Source organism: Electrona antarctica, assembly GCF_951216825.1.
Source record: "Electrona antarctica genome assembly, chromosome: 19".
Taxonomy (NCBI): domain Eukaryota; kingdom Metazoa; phylum Chordata; class Actinopteri; order Myctophiformes; family Myctophidae; genus Electrona; species Electrona antarctica.
The window spans coordinates 18,056,370-18,081,507 of NC_136800.1; the positions used below are offsets into that span (position 1 = coordinate 18,056,370).

The window sequence follows — 25,138 nt, forward strand, 5'->3', positions numbered from 1 at the left end:
CGTGCACGCGACCTTGCCCTTAGGGCGTCTTACTGGTTGTTGCGACACACACCTTGTGACATCACGCCTCGTGACACGTCACGACACCATATTTGGCCGTCTCCATATATGGTCGCAATTATGACTTTTGGAGGGGACCTAGCTTTGTGTGCCCCCTGTGATGTCATGTGACAGCCACAGTGGGTGGGTGGCTGGGTGCCCATCACTTCATAAGAGTGAGATTCTTTTTTTTTTTTGGCCTTTTGTTCGCCTTTATTTTATATTTTTTATAGAGGGACAGACAGTAGGCTGACAGGAAATGGGGGAGTGACATGCAGTAAAGGCCGTCGGGATCGGGAGTCGAACCCGCTGCACTGCCAGACTCGGGCTACCGGCCAAGGTGCCTGGACCTCTGAGCCACGGCCCAGGCCACGAGTGTGATTCTAAATTATAGTTTGTCAAATTTTGTTTGGCATTGGTAAATAAAAATAAACCTTTACAGTCATTAGATTGTTAACGAGTCAAGGGGACGACTTTGCCAGTAGCATTGATTTGAATTCAGGTGTGCCTTGAGCTTTTATTAGTTTGTCCTTTGGTGTGCCTTGGGCACAAGTTTGAAGATCACTCTTCAAGTCAACTATTGATTCAATGGTTAACAATAAAGTGAAAGCGTCTTAGTGAATGGTTAGGTGGATTGTTCGGTGAATGGTATCGATCAGAAGCTAAACGAATGCTGATAAACATTTGAATTTTAGGCCATGTTGCAGTGTCATGCTAGGTGTGCAATGTTAGAAGAATCCTGTTCTAAATGTTCATCACAGCAGCAGCACAGGTTTCTCTGTATGCAGTCATGTCTGGATGATCATATCTATCACCTGCACACACAGGACCTACAGAACGCACATCGCTCATCCACCACACACTGCATTACTCAAGTGGACTCGCAGATTCGCTTGACAGGTCAGCCGCAGCCTGATTTTATCCACCTCTGCCTCCGTCTAGCCTACATGTTACTTTTTCCAGATGACTTGTGCAGTAATAGCTTTTTTAATCATCCGATCGAGCCGTGTATAGATGCACACGTAGGCAGAAACATGGACAAAGACAGTTAAAACCCAGACGCAATTGCTTAGCTGAAATGTCACCATCTTGTGTCCAGAAAGGAAATTTAAGAAGCTATTGCCACCCAGGCTGAAGCCTTTAAGCAGCAGATGCACTCCGAGATCTCACAGTATTATGCTTTATTTACAACCAAAGATGCTCAGCTTTTCTTATACAATCATTTTTGAAGGTGGGGTTCTATGAAAATCTAAATTGAAACAAAGAATTGACAAGAGGTCAGACATGTGGTAGAATATTTTAATTCTCATATACCTTTATGGAATATCATACAAAGCTATACTTGCCCACCCCACAGAAACTTCAAAACCCTAGACTCAAGTGTGCACATCAGGCCTCTTCTGGGAAACCAAAGCAATGGCCTGTGCAACCACAACTCTTAAAAGTCACTGGTTGGTGGAAAACTGTCTTAATGGAAAGGCCAAGGGTAAAGAATAACCTATTAATAGACATGAGAACTAGCTGTGTGGATGTAGAAGAGTATGATATCACTTCCATGTGAAGTCTAACCCATATAAAAAGTACATCATCTCGTCATCATGAATGAACCCTAAAAAAAAAGGTTAGCCAACTTTGGCCAGAGTCAATTCACACTAGTGCCGCAGCCTTAGCAGCTGAACCAAGACAAGAAAGAGAAGCAGAGTTCATTGAAAAAATAAAATGTCTTTTCATCATCACTAGGACATAATGTGCAACAATAATTTAGGTTTACAGGACTAAAAACCAGACCCTTACAACTTTTTTTTTTCTTCTTTTGTCACAATCTCTTGAAAAGCTGCACAACAGGAATGAAATATTTGCCCACTTAAGACAACACTTTTCACAAAAATAATAGAAATAGCCGAGGGGAAGAAAAAAAATGAAGAAAAAAGTGAAGTGACATGAATGTGACCTTGTGTGACAACATACTCAGTTTCAATAATAGAGCCCTCCCCCCCCCCTCCCCCAACAACCTTTGAAACACTTGGGAGTATGTTTGATTATAGCAAACACATTTTGCACCAGAAACTAACAAATCGAGCACACATCAAATATTTCAAAAACTTGCCCAGTTAAATTTGTGATGGACCAGTCAGACTAGGGGTGGGACCGTCGACAAATCACTGAGCATAGAGCGTCCTGGAGGGACAGGGGTTAAAGATCCTGCCCACCATCATGGAGACTGGGGTTTGAATCATCCACAGTACCTCCGGTTTGGCCAGGCGTTCACAATAGGCAGTATTCGTGGGTGGGAAACCAGGTTGATAGGACGTCCCGTCACTGCACTAGTAACTCCTACAAGGTTGGGAGAGGCGGCCATCTAGGAGAGATAGAGTGTTCCTCTGCATGCGTTAGTTACGCCATCCCGGTGAAAAGAAGTAGCTGGTCACTAGTGACATCATGAGCATTAGAATAGACAACTTTTCTCCAAGACCAAAGAGTAGGGGTTGGCAGTGACAGGAACTATACACATGGGGGAATTGGCATACTGTAACTACTAAACTGGGCGACATTTCAAACTAGATAAAGTATAAATATAACCGAGCGCAAAACGAACTAGAATGGCACTCAGAGAGATGCCTACACCCGAGCGTAAGCAGGCAAAACCTTTGACAAAATCTTCAAGTGCTGATTCTCCCCACCCCCCCCCCCCCCCGGGTAACATTATGTGTTTGTCTAATATCATCCACGTAGGAAAGGTCCGCCTGACACAGGGCTTCATATTAAGCCTCATTTTATCATGTTATTTTAATTATTTTTTTTCCTTCCAAAAATGTTAATGTTTTTTCAAAATAGCCCATCTACAAGCTCACACATCCTACTCAAGGGGTTTTTGGATTGAGCTGGCAAATTGTCCTGTGGCCAACAACAGGAAACCAGAGTTCTTGCCAGAGCACCCTGTAGTATTGGAAAAGGCTACATCCTGCACCCTTCTGGCAGAGGAATACCAATGAGGAATTATAATAGCCAAAGATTTAGGCTTTGTTTAAAAAAAGTGTTATGTTAATTTAATATATATATATACATTTGTTTTAATGTTATCAAATATTAAAGAAGGCAGGTCCTTGGTCAACTGTTAAGCCATGTGTGAAGTGAAGGGGCTGGCTGTTACTGTCACACATGGAGGCCTGTCACAATTATCACATAATCGTCTAATTGGAATTATGTGAGATAATCGCAATTATTTGAGATAATCGCAATCATTTGGCCTAATCATCAAAATTAAAAAAAATCTAAAATAGCTGTAGATCAGCTATTTCCGCTATTTAATTATATTGTTTTAGTATAAAATTATTAAATGTCAATAATTTCTGATTACAAAGCCTAAAAGGCAAACAAAAAAATATTTTTTTGATACATGTTCCAATGTTCAATGCCAAAAACAATTAAATCGTTAATCGCAATTATTTGTATGACATTAATTGTCAACTGTAACCGTGACAGCCCTACACAGGACAGGAGGGTCGTTTTGGTCCTGTCGCTGCACTGCACACAAAGGTGTAAAAAGTCAAATGTTACTACAGTTTAATCCATCCATTTTAACATGTGATCCATTACCAGACAATACTTACTTATGTGAGATTAGAGGGACATGGTTAGTTAACAATTTAAACCCTGTAGTCTTTGTTGGCCAGTGTCCCCCAAGGGTCTATACTTGGTACCCCTACTTTCTTCCCTCTATACCAAATCTCGTCACGGAAAATAGCCAATCTACAAGCTCATGCTATCTCAAACTCATTTAAGAATCGCAATGGAAACAAGACGTCAGGTTTTTTACGTTTATCCTTTTGATTATGGTGGGCTATATATACATATACACAACTATTGCATATGCATATATGTATTTCATCATGATCAATATCGATGTCACAATCAAAGCCAAACTTTCAGCTTTTCAACCTGCACAGGGAATGGTTACAGCCGATAAGATGGAGGTCACAGGAAACGCTGGCCCATAAGTGGAGTGGGAAGCTCAGATGTTTGATTAGTTGGGCTGCAAATATTTTCTTAGTAATTAACTTTCAATTACGTTTTTGATTAATCCAACAATTTTAATTTTATACATTTTATACAGAAATAGCTAAAATAGCTGATCTACAAGATAATTATGTTGTGAGGTTGTAGATCTGCAACTTTTGAAATTGCCCAGGCCAAGATGTGTATGCCAACATAGTCACAGATGAACACAATATTGTCAAGCTGTCCCACCAGGCTCTCTTGGCATCGTCATTTTGTGTCACTGTGGTGCACGTCACTAAATCGATTAGATTAAGCATACCGGCATATCCTTTTGATTATGGTGGGTCATGTTAGTTATTGCTGCAAATATGTTTTCCATCATCAATAAAGATGTCAATGAATACAAATGTAACAAAAAAACTGTGGTGGTCATCTCCACCAAAAATGTGCATTATCATCATAAGCCCTATTCATTATTTCTGGATCCGTCTTTAAAAAAAAAAAAAAAAGGAAAAATTATATATTTTATTAGGACGTTCTAGCAGCAGCAGACCAGCAGGGGGCGTGGAGTTTAAGAGGCCTGCTATCATCTGGATGAAAAGAACAGTGTAGGGATTCAGGGCATTGCCTGAGGCCCACTCCTGTAGAAAGCTGGAGCAACGCGGCAAGGATTACATCCTTGACCACTACAGTGTTGTATTCCAGCCAGATCAGAGATTGAGCTTGACACGGTGAGCTTGTAGATCTGCTATTTTTAGTGAACGTGCGCCCATTTCCAGTTTTCCACCAAACGTTCACCTATTTTTACGTGACCAGAACAGGGATGCTATGATTCATTTGGTTAAAACCATCTACAGGCAGACTAATACGATCTGTTATTTGAGTCGGATATCCCCCCTCCCACCCTTCATTCCCAGGAATAGGGTTTAATAAACTCATTAACTGCATTAATGTAGTTCTCCTTTCCAGGAGGTGGAATAAACTGACCCATGTCAGTTTCCCGTTAGCTTTGTTTGGAAACACACAATACTTCTGTGTGTTTCCCACTCAAAATCTGCTGCCGAGCCAATCAAATGAAACTATGCAAGACTGACCCGGAACAGGAAAACGGGCATAACACCTTCCGAGAAAGGGAACCATAGTTATGCACAGAGCCTATTCTTTCCTCCCCTGATGACTACAAGACAAAAACAAAAATCTTAAACAGAAACTTTGTCCGTTACATACACAATCATGGAGTTCCATTGTCCGAAAAAGGTGCCATTCAACAAGTGTCCAGAACAAGAAGCTACAGCCCTGCTCCTACGGCCCTCTGTGTCCACTGACTTACGTGTCCTGCTTGGGGTGAACCATCATCTTCTTGACGGATGAGGACAATGTCATTATGGTGGACATTGGAGGAAAGATACAAAATCGACATGTGGAGTGGGGCTTCACGTTGAGATATCCTGAGCTCTCTCTTCTACTGGGGCTCAGTGTCCTAACCCTGCAGGCCTCCCTCTCGGCCTCTTAGAAAGAGGACATTGGTCGCAGAAGACAACGGGACGGCCGGCTGATAGGAGGCGGCTGCCCCCTCTTTTTTCTGTCTCTTTCAGTCCATCCATCTCGTCATCCCTCATCCCCTCTCTCTCTCTCCTAGTCTCAAGTCATGTAGGAGTTCTGGTTCTTCAGTTTGTCCAGCTCTTTGCTCTGCTGTCTCAGAAACAGAATTCTAGAAGGCAAAAAAATAATAATAATGGGAGGAGGATGTTTTAATCATAATCTTGTCTGGGTCCATGTCCGTTCAGTTATGTATGCAAGGAAATAAATAAACGAAAACAAATCCCAGTCACTGAGCATAGTTGTGTGTGGGGTAAGAGCGTGTGCGACTTACCTCTGTTCCCTCAGCGTGGCCTGAATTTCACACACTCTGACCAGGGAACGCAGATTCTTCAGCTCTGTGCAGATCTCAGACATATACAGGCTGCCCATGTTGTGGAAGTCCTCGCGCAACCGCGCCGCCTGAAGGTGAAAGTCCAGTGCAAAGTTACAAGCAACTGAGGACCACGAATTTACCACGCTTCTCTCGCGCAAATGGATCACAATCGCTTGCTTGTCATACTCATTTGGATGCGAGAACATTTCCTAGCCTACATTTTTCCCCAACCTGTACAACCTTTTAATTGTTACTACTTTTTATTTAGTTATTTTTCATGTCATGATTATGAATTGAATACCCAGGAACGCCGCAAGGACTTTTTCTGTGACCCCTTTGAATGTGTGTTTGACCGTAGCCTGTACCGTTTACATTTATGCCAATAAAATATTTAATCAAACAGAGGCTGCCCAAAACATCCCCAGCAGTGGTGTACTTTAACACAAGGCATATTAATAGAGATGAATGAGTTAATAATATCAACTCATGGTACATATTAACCTAATATGATACAAAGTAATATTCCAGTCTCAACTGTGACTCCAACCCGGTCTGAACTCAATCATGAAAATTCAAGTGGGCCCTGATCCGGCAAAAGTGGGGACCCACTGTTCTAACCTGTTTCTCTGTGTGTTCGGCAGGCCATCCTTGGACGTGTCTGATGAGGTTCTCGTCAAAGTGGTCGGCCAGGCTGGGAGTGAAGCAGCCGGAAGGCGTGATGGCCTGGGATTGGCTGCTGCTGGAATGGACAGGGAGCAGCCTAGCACCGCCGGCCCCAGATATGTGGTTGGATCCCGGGGATGGAATCTCCTGGCCGCTGGAGGACAGAGAACAGGCTGTAATGATTATTTGTATTTTGTAAATCAGCATTGTGCGCATTTTAGTCTTGGAAGATGTATCGTTATTTGTAAATAAGCCAGCGAAGAAACGCTCCACAGGTCCCAGACTCTTCTCCTTTCTGACAGTGGAATGAACTTCCCATTGTAATCAGAACGGCAGACTCATTCCTAAGCCTAATATTCTGCCGTAGTCTGAAAATTCACCTCTTCAGACTCCACCGTAGCCCGCAGCACTTGCCCTAGCCTCGACGACCTTGCAGGCGTATGCAAATTTTAGAGCGTCTGCTAAATGCCTAAACTGTAAATTGTTTTCGCTACTGTCTCTGTATCATGATATATTATATTGTGATGATATATCTAAAACAGATACCACTGGCTGAATTGCCATGGATCTTTCTAGCATTCACTTGACAAAACTAATATGAAAATAATCAGAGGTTTGTAGAACACACTTGACAATTTTTGCTCTGGTCAGGGAGAGCAACAGTAATGTTTTGAAATTTCATACCGATTAAGGAACATGGTATGTGGGATGGAATTCAACCAGACAAAACAAAAATATATTTTGTGTACTTATGATTCAAATTAAAGGTATATTCATTCAGTGATTTCACTTAATTCAAATATATGAATATATATATTTTTTTTGTTTTGTTGTGATAAGCCTCCTTACTATAGAGTGTTCTGACCATATAAGGAGTTCCTCCCTGTTCCCAGTTAACCCCTGGGGATCAAAAAACCTTAGGTTTTGTTTTTGGCTAGGTGGCCCAACCTTCACCCAATAAGGATAGATCTATAGATCTGTAGATCTACATGCAAGTAAGTGAAATAACTACATTTGTTGCATTGCTACTTCCTATTGCCACATGGAATGTAGTGAGAAAGTTGTGTGAATGAGCCAACCATTGAGCTAGTTTTGTATGTTCTACTTGCATTTTCTTTTCTTTGCCTTTCTTTTGCAACAAAGCAATTTCCTGAGGGATGAATAAAGTTCGATTCTGAATAAATGTTATTCTGGTTAAGAATAAGTCAATTGAGTATGGTAGATAAAAGAAACAACAAAGACTAACTGTGTGAAGAATACCTTCTCTGCTGGAGAGTCCTGGGGTCCTCTGGACGTTTCTCTACCGAGGTCTGGGACATGAGGACTGGTCCTGGTTTCCCTAAAGACATGTTGCCCTGGAGACAGCAAGAAAACACAGAGATAAGAGCAGTGAAGAGAAAGGAGATGAAAGGGTGAGGGGTGAGGACGAAGAGGGTGAGAAAGGTCTGGTTCATCCGTGACTTTAATTGAAACAAAAATGAAGCATTAACCAACCGCGTTATATAAACTCAGCAAAGAAAGTTTAAAAACTTAACTTTGGTCCATTATTTCTCCACTTTAATAATACCAATTGGTATTATATTTTATATAATTGTAATCATTGATTAGCCTCCAAAACATTTGCCAAAATGGAAAGTGGTTGGTATTCACCCTTGCTTTGAGTTTCTTAGTGGATTGGATGATTGCACTTTCACACAGTAATAAGGAAAGAAACAACACATTTTTACACCTTTTTATTAATTTTACACATAGTTAGGGAATTCAGTAGCGTCTGGAAGATCCATACGCAGCTACAACAGCTTGGTATGGTATGGGGCAGTATCTCTCTCACAGACAAGACAGAACTTGTCATCATTGAAGGCAATCTCAATGCAGTGAGATATCTGGAGCCAGAGGTGAGCCCATATCTTCAGAATCTAGGAGCTAATGCTCACCCCCATAGAGCCAGGATCATCAGAGTACCTCCAGAATTTGGTAGGGGAGAGGATGGAATGGCCTGCCGTGATTCCAGACCGTCAACCCAATTGAACGCGTACGCGCTAGAGTGACCAACAAAACCACATTGGATGACTTGCAACAAAACCTGAGGAATGGGATGCCATCCCGCAGCAAAATGTGGCTAGGTTGGTGCCAAGATGTTGCGGCTGCTTTTGGATCTTCTACCTGCTACTGAGTTCCATAACACTGAGTGTAAAATGTGTAGTGTAAAGTGTAAAAATTACTGTGCGGGAGTGCAATCATCCAATCCACTAACAACTCAAAGCAAGGGTGAATACCAACCATCTTTTGGAGGTGCTACCCACACTTTTAGCTGCGTTGCCCGATCCTTACAAGCTATACCTCGTTGTAAAGGTGACTAACCAACGATTAAAATTATATAAAATACAATACCAATAGGTATTATTAAAGTGGAGACATAATGGACCAAAGTTAAGTTTCCGAACTCTGTGTGCCGAGTTTACATCATCGAAATATATGACATATAGCCCAAGAGCGGCTCTACAAGCTCAGAAAGCTGCGCAACGCAACACGTTGTGAGCTTGTAGTTCAGCCATTTTAATAATATGCATGTTTTTTTCCCCCCCAGACATCAGGGTTAATGCGGTGCCCTCACCCTGGTTTGGGAGGAAGGAATGGCTCCAGGGGGCATGCCCAGCAGGGACTTCTGGTTCATCAGGTTGGTCTGCGGGGTGCCGTTCCGGGGGGAGACGTAGGGCCGCGGTGATGAGGCGTCTGATGCCAAAGACATCGGGGACTGACTGGACTGCTGGGCTGCTGGATCAGAGACAGGAACACGTAACGGAGACAGAGCATAAACGGAGACAGAGCATAAGAAGAAATGGAGCAATGGATTTGTTTCAGCAGCGGTTCAATCAATTGCTCAAAAACGTACAGAACTACTAGCAGACTTGAGGGTTGTTTGGCGGATAAGAAGATCAAATGTTTTCCACTCAATACTGGTAGAATTAATGCGGGGGCATGTTGAAAGACAATTGGCAATTGATTATGTAGGGTGAAGAAGAGCACATGGATCAATTAAGCAGTAATAAGGGGGGAATTCACATCAAACAAAATTATTCATCAACTACCCGATCAAAACTAATTCAGTCACATTCCCAGATGGCTTCGTTTTCTTTTTCGTTTTGTTTTTAAGGAAAGCTACAGCTGTGTTGTAAATTGTTCTCTTTGCCAAGTTAAAAAGACTGATGCTTGTGGATTGGAAATTGGCACGTTGTGACGTAAGGATAGTTGCTGTCGTGTTCCAAGGCCTTAATTGCTTGATTGGCTTTGAAGGTGTTAGGTCTGTGATCGATATACATGCATTGATTGTGGCTGGATAGGACAATATGACCATCAACTAGGCCACTCTCACTCATTACCAGAGACTGTTCTTTAGATCATCTAAAGAATCTGATATTTATCCTACTACTTAAACCCTTTTTCCCCACATCTTGAGCTTGTAGATCTGCCATTTGTACTACTTCTTAAAACCTTTTTTTATGGAAATAATTAGATCTAAATCTCACTGAAAATAGCAGATCTACTGTAGTAGCTCACAATGCATTGACTGACTAATCACATATTACAATAATAACTAAATAACAAATGAAATAACTAAAACTAAGCCTTTTCCACACAGCTAAATAAATAACGTAGCAAACATATTTTGAAAATCAAATACACCTAGACTGAAATTGAAAACAAAGACAAAACGAAGGGGGAGAAAAATGCATGACTATAACCTTGGTGCGGAGGTGAGCTGGAGAGAGGGGTGGAGGAGTAGGGCTGGAGAGAGGGGTGGAGGAGTAGGGCAGGAGAGAGGGGTGGAGGAGTAGGGCAGGAGGTTGGGGAGCTGGAGAGAGGGGTGGAGGAGTAGGGCAGGAGGTTGGGGAGCTGGAGAGAGGGGGGTGGAGGAGTAGGGCAGGAGAGAGGGGTGGAGGAGTAGGGCAGGAGGTTGGGGAGCTGGAGAGAGGGGTGGAGGAGTAGGGCAGGAGAGAGGGGTGTCAGTACAGAGAGGGGTGGAGGAGTAGGGCAGGAGGTTGGGGTGAGCTGGAGAGAGGGGTGGAGGAGTAGGGCTGGAGAGAGGGGTGTCAGTACAGAGAGGGGTGGAGGAGTAGGGCAGGAGGTTGGGGTGAGCTGGAGAGAGGGGTGGAGGAGTAGGGCTGGAGAGAGGGGTGTCAGTACAGAGAGGGGTGGAGGAGTAGGGCAGGAGGTTGGGGTGTCAGTACAGAGAGGGGTGGAGGAGTAGGGCAGGAGGTTGGGGTGAGCTGGAGAGAGGGGTGGAGGAGTAGGGCTGGAGAGAGGGGTGTCAGTACAGAGAGGGGTGGAGGAGTAGGGCAGGAGGTTGGGGTGTCAGTACAGAGAGGGGTGGAGGAGTAGGGCAGGAGGTTGGGGTGAGCTGGAGAGAGGGGTGGAGGAGTAGGGCAGGAGGTTGGGGTGAGCTGGAGAGAGGGGTGGAGGAGTAGGGCAGGAGGTTGGGGAGCTGGAGAGAGGGGTGGAGGAGTAGGGCAGGAGGTTGGGGAGCTGGAGAGAGGGGTGGAGGAGTAGAGCAGGAGGTTGGGGAGCTGGAGAGAGGGGTGGAGGAGTAGGGCAGGAGGTTGGGGTGTCAGTACTGGGCAGAAGAAGAGACGTTAAGGGGGGCAGTTGAGGGCTGTTACCTTGGTTGGAGTGATGCGCAGCGGCTTGGGAGAGCAGAGCAGTGATGTTGAAAGCAGACGGTCCAGAATTTAAGAGCTTATGAAGCATAGACCGCAAAGATGCTTGGGTGACAGCAGCTGCCAGGACTGGATGGAGGGAAAGAGGAGAGGAAGTTGCACACTGGTCAAATACCCAGAACTCATTTGTAGCCCCTTCTGTTAACTCTTGAGTGGAACCAAATGGACCTTTAAGGGTCAATTTAAATGTCTAAACCGCAAAGTGGGGTTTCAAATGAACCCTTACAGGCCTGTAAGGAACCAAATGGACACAGTGGAATGGACACAGTGGAACCAAATGGACCCACAAGGGTCCATCAAAGTTATGGGGGTCCTTGAAATAAAAAAAGGTTTGATGAGATGTTGATATATGCCCATGTTAGTCGGGTCCAAAACCTTAACGGACCATTCTCTGTTTTTGATGATTGATTTGACTCAGGCTTCTAATGAGTTTTGATGATATACATTTGTCACTAAAATCTCAGAGGCACTTGTCAGTTGGGCAAATACAGGTAATGTTCTACTTGCCCACTTGGATAAATCCTCCATTATAAAATGCTTGGTACAATTTAGGCTTGTAGAACAAATGAAAGTGAAACTGCTAGTTGTAAAAGGTAGCATTGTACTTAATGAATAGCCAATAATATTTAATGAAGACAGAATACACTTGCCTGTCGGGCAACCTGAAAGCAAGCTCCACTTGCCTGAACGTTTTATTTACTTGCCACGGGCAGTCGAAGATTGTTTTTCTCATGATGGGCCGATACCGATCTTGTGCGTGGGGAAAATTTTAAATATTTCCAAAATGATTATACGTCAAAACTGTTGCTGTGTGGGGAGGAAGGGGAGAATGTTTAGGCCTGTCAAAGATGCAAAAATGATATTGTACTATATATCTGATTGACTTTTATACCACTTAAATGGAACAAGACGGTTTCTCCAGATTAAAAAGAGTAAATTGCGATCACTGATCGAGTCATTTGGAGTGAATATCGCATCTCTACAGGCAACCGTTAGTGTCAACCGCTGTGACTTCTACGGAAGGGTTATATACAGGGGTGCACACAAGCGGTGCGCCAGTGCGCATGCGTCGTCAAAACGTTTGGTGCGCGGTAGATCAAAGGCATGAAGGCGCATTTGAGCACCAACAGCTGAGAGACAGGGATTTAGAGAATGCTGACAGGCACTCAAAAATAACTCAAATGAGATGTTAACGTCCTGTAAGTAGACTTAGAAATAAAACTATTGTTGACTAATCATTACAAGTAGCTCTTATTTTGATGAGGAAGTCAGAGGACAGGAAGTGCGTTTCAGTTGTAAACAAGCTAGATAACAGTTTTTAGCTGAGTGCTAGTCGCTAAACCACGTTAGCGACCATATTTACAATATGAAAACTGTCACTTAAACAATGTAGGTTACACACGCTGGAATTAAACATGGAACCTGCAGGCAGCATTAGGTGAGTAATTAATTATATATGTGTTGGACGTTTGTGGTTGTGCTAGTGATAAACGGACACCTGCTGCCAGGGGGATCATCCTACTGCTGCTTAACGACTACACAGTTGTGGCAGGATACGAACATCTTTTTCAAAAATAAGTTTGGTATTAAAAACGTCTTAAAAGTCCCTAAATTCAATCACTTTGCTGTCATTGGGGGACCTTCCCCCCGCAAAGGTCACGACCCATAGCTTAGCTTGAGAACCACTGGTCTGCAGCACCTGCAAAGATCTCATCCTATGCCCGTCACTGTGTGAGCTCGTGCATGCATCTCATGTAGTCTACGCCCGTCCCTGTGTGCGCTTTTGCATGACTCGCAGGACGGCTTATTCTAGTCCTACACCCATCCGTGTGTGAGTTTGTGCATTCATCTTATGTAGTCTACGCCGACGTCGCCCGTCCCTGTGTGAACTCGTGCATGCATCTCATGTCGTCTACGCCCGTCCCAGTGTGAGCTCGTGCATGCATCTCATGACGTCTACGCCCGTCCCAGTGTGAGCTCGTGCATGCATCTCATGTCGTCTACGCCCGTCCCAGTGTGAGCTCGTGCATGCATCTCATGACGTCTACGCCCGTCCCAGTGTGAGCTCGTGCATGCATCTCATGACGTCTACGCCCGTCCCAGTGTGAGCTCGTGCATGCATCTCATGTCGTCTACGCCCGTCCCCGTGTGAGCTTGTGCATTCATCTCATGTCGTCTACGCCCGTCCCCGTGTGAGCTCGTGCATGCATCTCATGTAGTCTACGCCCGTCCCTGTGTGAACTCGTGCATGCATCTCATGTCGTCTACGCCCGTCCCCATGTGAGCTCGTGCATGCATCTCATGTCGTCTACGCCCGTCCCCGTGTGAGCTCGTGCATGCATCTCATGTCGTCTACGCCCGTCCCCATGTGAGCTCGTGCATGCATCTCATGTCGTCTACGCCCGTCCCCATGTGAGCTCGTGCATGCATCTCATGTGGTCTACGCCCGTCCCCGTGTGAGCTCGTGCATGCATCTCATGTCGTCTACGCCCGTCCCAGTGTGAGCTTGTGCATGCATCTCATGTCGTCTACACCCGTCCCCATGTGAGCTTGTGCATTCATCTCATGTGGTCTACGCCCGTCCCCATGTGAGCTCGTGCATGCATCTCATGTGGTCTACGCCCGTCCCCATGTGAGCTCGTACATGCATCTCATGTGGTCTACGCCCGTCTCCATGTGAGCTCGTGCATGTGTCGTATGTCCTCACCCTCATTGATCTTGGTCATGTCCATGCTGCCGTTGGTCATCTGCAGCGTGGCCTGCAGCGCGGGAAGGAGCTGGTGCAAGAGCGCGGGGTCCTGGAGCAGCGCGGAGGACGATTGGGATTGGACAGCCGAGGACACCGTGGAGGAGGAGGAGGCGGAGGATGTGGTGGCCGAGGAGGCGGAGCCCAGAGCACTCGATGCCGAGGTCAGGCTCTGAGTGGCCGAGGAAGAGGAAGTAGAGGAGGAGGAATGGCCAGAGTTGGCTGCGGCGGAGGACTGCTCTGCTGAAGTGCTCTCTGCAAAGACGGAACAGAAAAGTGCTTGAGATTGAAGTTGAGCCACACTCTGTACAGCAGCAAAACTAGAACGCAAAAGAATAGAATCGAGGTGAGAATTTGGATATCACATATATATCACATATTTGGATATCACATTTCAGCAACAAGCCAATTCAATGTGTTTTACACAGAACATCAAGCAAAGGAAACTATAAAGGAAAAGTATAAAATGGCATTAGGATTTTTCAAACAAATAATTTTTTTCTTCTTTCTAATTATTTGTTCGGCCCAATTTTTTTAATTTATTGTCATGATTTGTCAACTCGGCTGTTGGCTTTGTCCGAGGCTTAAAGGTCGTTTTGAAACATCTATGGAAAAATTAATGGGAAATTCTCTTGACACAATCGTTTTAATTTATACGATATATGATCCAAAAAGCGTTCATATTTTGCGGGAGAGACGGATGAGGAGCAGAAATGAAGCGCCAGTAAATCGATCCGTTCAATACCACGGAGAGCGCCCTGGATTAGGAGAGACGAGTCATTCTTTCCACCGCGCTAACAGCTAAGTCAATGGTAAGCTAATTTGAGTGCAGAGCATACGGTAGCCGAAAGGCGAACTGACAAATAAAAAAAAGGAAAAAATTCAGAATATTGCTCTCTCGCCCGGTATCATTGAGGATGACGTCCTATGCACCCCTCGGTTCAAGTCCCTAAGACGTTTCCAGACGTCCTATGTACAGAATGTGTTAAAGGCAGCGGTAAACAGAAAGGTCTTTAGTTGTGTTTTCAAAGAAATGAGTGGCAGCAGTTTGTTCCAGATAATATCTGGAACGAACATATTATGTGTGGTTAAAAAAAACTAGAGCTTTGTGTGTTTAGGGTACATACATCTTGGGTGACAGGTGCTTAGGTATTATAAATTAATCTAAGTACACTTGCTGAACATTTATTTAAAACCTTCAGCCATACGAGGAATATGTTTAAGAACACAGGAAAAGCTTGAAGAACATCACGTTTAGAACATTTGTAGATGCATTTATCCGGGCTTCTTTGCTCAAGGACCATCTTGACATTTTAGTTATGGAGCAGTGTGAATAACCATTATTATTATTTTCTGTGTGTCAGCCAGGACATTACATACTGTAGATTGCTGAATCAGACCATGATGAGAAAGGAAGTTGGTCTGAAACACTCCTGGCAGAGCCACATTTTAAGATCGTGACCTACAGCTTGGGCGACACATACTTGTTGTGGCTTTGTCCTGCAAGGCCTCGTGTCTGTAGTCCATGTCTCTTGGGAAACTGTTAGCCGCCATCTTGGCCGGGTCTTTCGGACGCTGTTCTCTGAGAAAAAGGATTACAACACAGATAGGAAAATCAATGTGTTGGACATGGTTCGTAACATGCAGGCTCCAGCAGAGCACCGGTTCTGTAACCGTGCCGGGTTTCGAGTCCCGAGCCCGTCGGCCTTTGCTGCAGAATCTCCCAATATGCTTCTGTATTCGCTCTCGGGTCATTATTATGAAGTGCTACCTGTTTTATTTTTTTATCTGTATGTAAAGATAGTAATAGAATCACAAAATAAATACAAATGGCAGGAGACAGTTTTAGCATAGTTAGCTGTCCTAGTGCTATTTGTATTCAACCGCTTACGAACACTCTTTGCCAGTGCTGGGCCTTTTTATGGAATGGTCAGGTTGGCTTTTCCACCGGTCTAAAAGACAAATGAACTGTCCACATACACACAACACACTATTTGAGAGTGAGACCCGGCCATTATTTAAGGTTATTGTAAGCAGATCACTGGACCAGCATCATGTAAAGACAGCGTTCATGCACCAGATGTGAACTGTCCGAGCAAGGAGCCCTGGCTGAAAACAACTTGACACTGTGATGTCTCTCCATCATGCTGCATCTACTGCACTTTTTGCCCTGTAATCTGGTTTTAACTGCTGTACTGTCTCTGGCGCCTGAATTTCCCCAGCGAGATCAATGAAGCTTTTATTATAACTTCAATGATATGCTAAAAGAAAAAAATAAATATATATTTTTAATGAGGGATAAACAACTAAATATGTCTGATACTATACCGATACTGAATTCATTCCCAAAAGAGAAATTCACCATTATCATTATACTCAAAGCAGTGCTAAAATGTGCTGCTATTCTAACGTTAGCACTGCAGTCTTTCCTTTTTAATTCATAATTTTAAAAAAAACTGTTTTCTGGTTGTTCTGCACAAAGGTTAAGCCAAATCATGCTAGAGGGAGAAGTGACTTTTGTTCAGAGTGCCTCATATATTTGTCCCTCAATATCGTTTGGAGAGGCTCTACGCATTTGTCATGTTTAGCATGCCAACACCCACAAGCTATAACACTGACAGCTATTTTCAAGCGGAGCAAACAAGACTAGTCGAGTGAGAAGAGCTGAAGGCAGCGCTGTGACTGAGGTGAGGCTGCTTCTGTGTGTATATTTTCTATATGCCTCACTGACTACCTGGACTTTACGTTTTAACTTTTTCTTTTTTGAGGGACATCACATCATAGAATCAAAGGATTCAAAGTGGTTTGGTTATATTCTGATATTAATCATTGCTATTGTGTTTATTCTCCCTGTCTCTCCAACTCTTTAGTAATCAGAAAATAACATTTCTGGTCAGGATAGCAATATACAACCAGGCGAGAGAACTTTTTACTGGATACAGGATAAATAAGTATAATTGGAACTTGGAAGTCAACAAACATATGGAGCACTATAAAATTCATTCATTCACTTCCTTGTTTACGGCCCAACCTCCATAAATCTGAGTGTACAAATGGAACCAAATGGGTCCATTTGTACACTTTCACAGTTACAGAGCCGTACGGGGCCATTAGGAACCCATTCAAGGACACTTTGAGTGTTTCCACTGTGAGCCAACATGCACAATAGCAGCACCCTGTCTTATATCATCGGTATCACCTGTGAAGGAAGTAGGGAAGGGGACCAAGTTCTTTCCAAAATGGCATGTGTGCAAGGCATGCATAGAGCCCATTGCTGCCCTTAGCGAACACTAGAAGGTAACCAACGCATAGTTACACATGTAATAACTATGCGGTATAATTACAAGCAGGAATAATGTAAGTCTACCTCTCCAGCAGGTCTTTGGGTTTCTCCCACTGGGAGACTTCAGTTCTACAGTTGTAGTAGTACTTCTTGCCAGAGGAGCTGATGTGTTCTGTCCAGTCATCTGCTGGCTCTTGGCGCTGAGAAAGGACCAGACAGGAAGACATCATTTAAAGCAGTGGTTCTCAAACATTTTCATGGCAAGGACAAAGTCAAAGTCGTACGATTAGTCACTAACGTTACCGCAGTGAAATTTGTTCTCCGCATTTGACCCATCTCTTGGAACGGTGAGCCGCAGCGTGCGCCGCGCTCGGGAATCATTAGTTGATTTGACCCCCAATCCAACCCATTGATGCTGAGTGCCAAGCAGGGAGGCATTGGGTCCCATTTTTACAGTCTTTGGTATGACCCGGCCGGGGATCGAACCCCGACCTCCCAGTTTCAGGGCGGACACCCTGTTCATGTGATACTATAGTAACTCATTTTACTGGGGACCCCCTGGAGCAAGTTAGGCATTTAGAAGATGCACTTATCCAGAGCAATTTACAGTCAGTAAGCAAGGTAAACACAAGGCAATATGGGAACCCATCAGCGAAAAAGGAAAAAACGTGAATGAATGTGGATAGCAGGATGTTGGTCGTTTGCTCCGCCTTAGGCCCTCCTCTTCCGGTGAGGCACCCAAGACCTCATTCCCACTAAGAGCAATGTATACAAGTTCTGAATGCCCTAGCCAACAGATTCAGTAGCGTACCTTGGAATCTGTTCTTGAGATTAAACATGATGCAATACATCAAATGCATAGACATAGTAATCCAGGACCATCGGTAAACCAAGAAACTATTATCAATCTAAATATATACAGTATATGTAGATTGAAACTATACAAACTATGGGATACTAGGTCAGCAAATGAGCATGACATCATTCTACACTTAGATGCGAGGTTCCCCTCAAGGACCCCTGGACCACTCTTTGAAGACCAATGATTTAGAGAGCGCAGCACAAAAAGTAATACAGGGAAAGAATGGAACATCAAAGATGCTCTCTCTATTGTTTCCTTGTGCTTAAATGCAAGTTTGACACACGGCAGGACTGAGCAAATGGGCAGCCGATTGTTTGTGAAACAAGCTTGTAAATATCTGGAACTTGTACTTGTAGTGTACATTAGCTAAGAGAGACCCTATGTGTGCAGTTTGTGTGGAACGAGCATGATCTTCTGATATATTGTGATGTTTTTTATATTACATTGTATTACTCGACGACACTGAAAACTTGTTTAGTTGTAAAACTGTGATGTGACAATAAAGATGTCTGATCTATGCTTCCAAGGAAGGCCAGCCCATATGGACTTTTACTTTAATTTTAGATACAGTGACAATGAACCGACATGACAGTTCACAATGATCAAATGAATAACCAACTAAAAAGACCCAAGTACTAATATGGTATGCCGTCATTATTCAGAATGAAAAGCTCTATAATTTCAGATCAGATTGTCTGATTACAGCAGAAGACTAATGGGTGTTTCACAGCATCTAATGTGGATCAGCAAGAGCATTGTGAGCCAAAAACAACTATCAAATGATGAGGCCTAATTCTGTCAAGTCAGTAGCAAAAAAAACAAAACAATGAACACTCAATTTTAGATGTTATCCTGTAGCAAAAAAAGAAAAAGAACATAACACAAAACAAAATGAATGCTCTCAACTAATCCCCGCCTCCCACCACAGCAAGATAAAATATGTATGCTTGTCGTTGGGGAAAGATTACTTGTGCTCCTGGATTCAATGAAGGAGGACTTGTTAATACTATAAAACCTATAACATGCCCAAAATCCCTATTTTGGGCATATTATAGGCAAATTTGTTCTCGTTTCAAAAATCCCTAAAATGGCAGATCTGCAAGCTAGAGGTCTTCATGGGTCCAATTTGACCAACCCGCAACGAAAAAGACCGGCAACAAATGGAGCCGACACCGAATAGATAGCTGCTATTAGAATTCTGGCTCCGAGCCCGAAAAGCACCGAGTGCCGTCGGAACCAGAGCTGAACAGAACCGCCTATTACAATAAATACGATGACAGTTACCCGTACAATACCCGAAATTACCGAATGCCCACGTTAACATTAAGAGCTGTACATTTAATATAAAGACTTCTTTCTTACCTAAACACAGCCCACTAAACGTGGTGCTGCAACACCGCTACATGGTCATTAAGGTGAATTACACGCCATGTTATTAATCCCAGTCAATCATTGCGGAGTTTGGACGCAGTTTGTAAATTAAAAAAATAAATCCACGTCAATCCACGTCTATCCATTATTTAGATGTGTAGTGTGTAATCTTTCTTCTTAGCCATTGCTAATCCACCGTTAATTTATGTTGCACAGTTGTTCATCATTATATCTTCAGCTTCGCACTGCCGAGCATAAAGTTCAACACGCTATGACAACTTGATTGTTATACCAAATTTGAACCATTAACCAAAGAGTTACCTTAACGTTAATATCAACAATATATAGCCTATGATATAATATAACTTCTGACGTCTTTTGTTGTCATTTTGTAAGAAGCCTACTTCCTCAATAAAGTCACATGACCAAGGCACGCAGGCTCCAACTGCATGTGCATAGCTTGAGGAAAAACAGGGGGTGATTGACAGCTGGGACAGCCAATCGCCAGGTCCACTCTGGTTTTAGTCATTACCAGAGCCCAGAGACACACGCTCCGAACTTACCCGGGAGTCACTTCTAGTAAAAAGTGAAAAAGCAGGGAGAGTAAATTAGAGACAACGTGAACATCATCTTACCCGTTCTGTAGGTTTGCTCTGAGCGCCATGGGAGTCGGAGCCGTGGTGGGAGGTGGTGTTGTGACTGTTCTCATGGGGAGAACCGTTGGTCCCTGGAAAAAGAACCATTTGACAAACGCTACGTTAGGATCCAGAGTGGAGGAAGGTACTCACAGACCACCTGTGATTTTCATCCATCATTTCCTTTGCCTTCTTATTCTAGCAAATAGTAAAAATCAAATGTTATGCAGTGACCAAGTTGTATTGTGAATTAAAAACAAATTCAACGATTCTTTTCAGTAATTTCATGAAGAAATAAGACAATCGAATAAATTCCATAAATTAGAAAACAAATGTTTAAGTAAGTAGTGAAAATGGCTGATCTACAAGGTTGCAGCACGTTGTGAGCTTGTAGATCTGCTATTTTCACTAGTTTGGGTTCCGGGCAAACGTCCAATTTACTTTGTGGGTCTAAAACGTTGCTCTCTATAGTATGTGCTCCATCACAGTTGCAAATGGCTGACCGGACCTATTAGTTGACCACTGTGGTCTGTATCGGCGATACTAACAGGGTGGTCTCCCTGTCCAATCTTTATCTACTGACAGTAAGTTACTATGTGTGCAGTTTGTGAACAAAACCGCACTGTGCAGGCTTGCGGCGTGTGTGCATATCCTGATGTGGTGGTAAATATAATATATACAAAAATATAAATAAATGTTCTTTCATAGCAACTCTATGCTTTCGTGTCAAACATGGAAGAGGAAGTACTCAATCCATGTGGGCCATATGAAGATGCGTTGGTCAAGTATCCATAACAATAAGTGCCTTTGGGTCACCAAGCAAAGCAGGTGGAACAGGGAAGTAGGGCACTTACCTATAAATTAATATCTATACCGGTAGTGCCTTAAACCTTTCTATGGTTTAAGGCCTTAGAGGAACTGGTGTTTACCGTTTTGGGGATTTCTAACGATAACCTGCTGTGACTGATTAATGTTAATGTGCAGAATTTACATCTCTCAAGCCTTTTTGGTTGCTCTGGCTGCAGAAAATCTCGGCATCATCAAATGGCCAGTCTTCTGAAATCTGAATAATAGACAATACTGAGGAGTGAGGACTTCCTTAAACGGAGTGACAGTGAGGCATGCCAGAGGCTTCTTTGGGTCAACGGCCAGACAAAATAAACAAGAGCATTAATTTACAAATCAAACAATGCAGCCTGAAGATAATAAAGAGAGGCCTGTCAATGTGCTTAATGGTACCTTCTGAGTGTCCCTACAGTAAATTCAACCACAATCAGGGTCAACTCTACTAGTAGATCCACCTCGGTCTCCGCCACAAAGAAAATAGGTATGATATAAACCTTTATGTCCGCCATCTGTCTGACTACATGAATGCCTCTTAATAACTGCAAACTAAACAATACCAAACAAAAATTTCAGAATGGCAATTATCTGCCCAAACCCAAACATCACTATACAACACCCAACAACAGTCTACATCTGTTAAGGAAATAAACTGACAAGAAACATGCAATGCAGAAGTTGTATTATACACTGCTAAAGCAGTAATACAAATATCGAACATGATGGTCAGACAGAGAAGAAATATTTCACAGGGTGGGAAATGTCAATTAGTAATTATTAACATTAGCCCACCATTTAGTCCTTTCCAATTTCCAAATGAACAGTTTACTCTGATTGCGGTTGTTACATAAGGTACTTTTATTCTAATAGCGCCATCATTATGCTCATTAGTGGAATAAAACGCTCCTCTTGTTATTTTATGACTATTATTAGTCATAAAATAATAAGTATAAGCGCATAATATATCAACTCATAATAGCCAGGTCAATGGGGGCCGTTTACGTATTGAACACTGGACCGCATTCACTTGTGAATATAATTCTTCAAAAAACCCTAATGTACAATGTATACAATAGGCAGCACTAAATTAACAAAGGGTCCTACTAGTAGTTGCCATTTAACAAATACAATAGTGTAATTAAAACATTGATTTAATATGTATACAATGCATGGCCAATACGGCTGCACAATGTATTGTATGTTTTTTTCCACAATATTAAAAAAAATCAAAATCTCAAAGCTCAAAGAACAGAATGTTTCAAAAACATACACTATACGGTATGTCCAAAATGCTACAGGATACAAAGATAAGCTTCTATCTTTGAATCAGCATTTTGGGGAAGGCCAACTCCTCCAGCATGACAGTGCACCTATGCACAAAGTGAGGGCCATGATGACAGATTAATGTGTTTGGTGTGGAGGAACTTGAGTGGCCTGCACAGGCACTGACATCAACCCCACTTAACACCTCTGGGATGAACTGGAACACTGATTGAGAGCCACAGGCATCGTTATTGTCCAGCATCATTGCTTGGCCTCACAAATGCTCTTCTGGCTGAACGGGTACACATTTCCACACACACGCACACAAAAGGTTTGGGCAAGCCTTCTCAGAAGGAGTTGTTAAACTCAATATTAAATGGCCATGGTTTTGGAATGGGATGCCCAACAAGATCATATTAGGTGCGATGGCTGGGTGTCTACATACTTTTGGCCAGTGTACTTTCACGTTGGGCAGAGCAGAGAGTGCATGTCAGTTGCCTTTTTTTAAATTATCGTTTACCAATTATGTAAACATGTGTCAGACGAACGTCTGTTTCTTTAAATGTGTGCTACTGCCAGCAGTCTGTCGGTGCTTTATCTGACCGAATGCATCCAGTTGGTCCGTTTTGAGGTACTTGCCCGTAAGCACAGCCACAGATACAGGGCAAGACAGTGTCCAACATTTTAAATTCTGTTTAACTTCTGCAAAGCTTCATTCACCGATTTCAGGACATGTGACGCCATCGCAAAAGAGAAGGACCAATATATTGAATCTGAAAAAGTGAGTCGTCCGACAACAGAATCGGAAAGATGTGTCAATGACACCTGTAATGTGCGATACGTTATTGAGAAACACAAGAATGTTGGCCTTCTTTAACACTATTGGGAATGGAGAGAACAGACTTATCAACACCTACAAGCAGACAGAAAAAAACTTGGATCTATTTTTCTTATCACATCTTATAAATTGGTATCGAAATGTCCATCAAGTTTACATCTTCTCCATATCTTGCAGCCTTAATGGCAATGCTCCTCACCTCCCAAAATAAAGGCCACAGGGATTTGTGACAACACACATGATGAACGTTGTTTAGTTCAAAGGTGAACTTGTGGGGAAAAAATTAAGACAGAGGCATCATAATATGCAGCAACTATAGACTAAAACTAAAAATGAATAATCAGGCTTTATTAGAATTAGATCTCATGAAAGACGCCATTTAAACAAGAGTTTCTGAAAAGGTGCACACTGGGTTACACTGTTAAGTTTGCATGTAATGTCCCACTACCAGGCTCAGTGCATACCATCTTTTCCTCTGAGAGCGTGGGCCGGCTTGGCCTTGCTGTGCCCCATGGTGTCTCCATGCCGGCTGACAGGACTCTCGTCGGAGCGTCGCAGCATCTTGTAAGGTGGAGCGGGGTCCGAGGACCCATCACGCACCTTGTCGTGACGGTGAAGGCTGCTTGACTGGCTCTTTGGTTGAGACTTATGGGCCTGGGTTGGAGTAAATAAAGCATGTCACATAATGCATGGTGGATCACTGTATATATATATATATAGGATATGTATGTGTATATATATATATATATATATTTATTAAGGTAGATACAAGTAATAAGTGGCTGTTTGCCATTACCACAGCCTAATGACACTTCTTATAAATGCTTGACATTAATTTTAGGGTAAATATCCTGTCATATGTCTTTATGCATGACTTATAAAAGCCAAAGTGCTGGAATTTATTGTTGATTACACAGTACTTCTTAGACTGCACAGCTTACACAATTATGTCTAAATTAAAAGTGTATGGTTATGAAAATAAGATTTAAACTGTGATATTAAGTGGTTGTAAAATTATCTGGCATTGCCATGTTTACTAGCCCCACCATAATCAAAATGTCACCCTATTCCATCCAAAACATATCTTACCTGATAGGATTGCGAATCCCTTCGGTCGTTGCACCTAGAAACAGACAAAAAACAGTTCATCATCCATTATTATGTCATTTAAGTTACTTTAGCATCATGCTAGCTAGTTGAGATAAGCAGCGATGCTAACTGCAACCCATCGTCGGCTAGTAATCAGCCTAGCTTATCGATCAACCGGCTTCACACTATTGTAGCAGCCGGCTCTCTTAACAGATGCCACTTGTCTGTAACTTAGTATTGTGGTTCTAATTATGCCAAATGTCCAATTTGAAGGATCGGCGGCTGGATTAACGAGAACTAGTTTAGCTGGCTAACTTCAGGTCGGGGATAATTTTGTTCCAGGAAATAACCGGGCCCATCCATGTATAGCTAACTTTTAGCTAGCGGTGTTAGCACCGGCTAGCGACACAGTTTAAGAGACCACAACAACACCTCTATGCGTCGTAGTTCGGAAGTAAACACTGTTGTTGGTGGTAGTTCTTTGCACATAATTTACCCATCGCTGGCTCTGGTTGGTTTCCTTGCATGCATCACCATCAAGGCCGTGTTGATGTGTGTGTATGTGTGAGTTGAGGCCTGATGTCTAGCTGCTGTCACCGCTTCTCTCCTCTCTCTGTCTCCCTGCTGTTGTTGCTTCACCTGATCAGCTCGACTACCAGATATCTGCTCAACTAAAACAACAGGTAGCAACGGGGGTGATGGCCAAGCATTCTATGCATTGCACAATGGGTGGTCTATGATGAATTACCACCCTGCGTGCGTCTAATAATAGCATGTGAGAAGAACAGAACAAACTGCGCTGCTGTGCTGTCTGTGGGCTCTGCTCCTCTGCCGAGGTTCCAAAGCACGACTCGATCCCATAGTCTGAAGGGACGGT

The 25,138-nt window shown here is 43.1% G+C and overlaps 1 protein-coding gene across 2 annotated transcripts; it reads right to left on the reverse strand.

The window, feature by feature from the left end:
* Positions 1-1,324: 1,324 nt before the first annotated feature.
* LOC306943353 (WW domain-containing adapter protein with coiled-coil-like) lies at positions 1,325-25,138 on the reverse strand. Of its 2 annotated transcripts, none has more exons than XM_079529627.1 (13): positions 24,758-25,138; positions 24,262-24,295; positions 23,637-23,826; positions 20,229-20,320; positions 17,445-17,560; positions 15,562-15,659; positions 14,039-14,332; positions 11,275-11,400; positions 9,231-9,388; positions 7,877-7,971; positions 6,572-6,770; positions 5,912-6,039; positions 1,325-5,749 (listed from the first exon to the last, which is right to left on the reverse strand). In XM_079529627.1, exons 1-13 carry the CDS (start codon positions 24,796-24,798, stop codon positions 5,680-5,682), a joined length of 1,641 nt encoding a protein of 546 aa, XP_079385753.1. In that variant the 5' UTR covers positions 24,799-25,138; the 3' UTR covers positions 1,325-5,679. The 2 variants fall into 2 exon arrangements, with proteins under 2 accessions (XP_079385753.1, XP_079385752.1); XM_079529626.1 differs by having other exon boundaries at positions 9,231-9,391.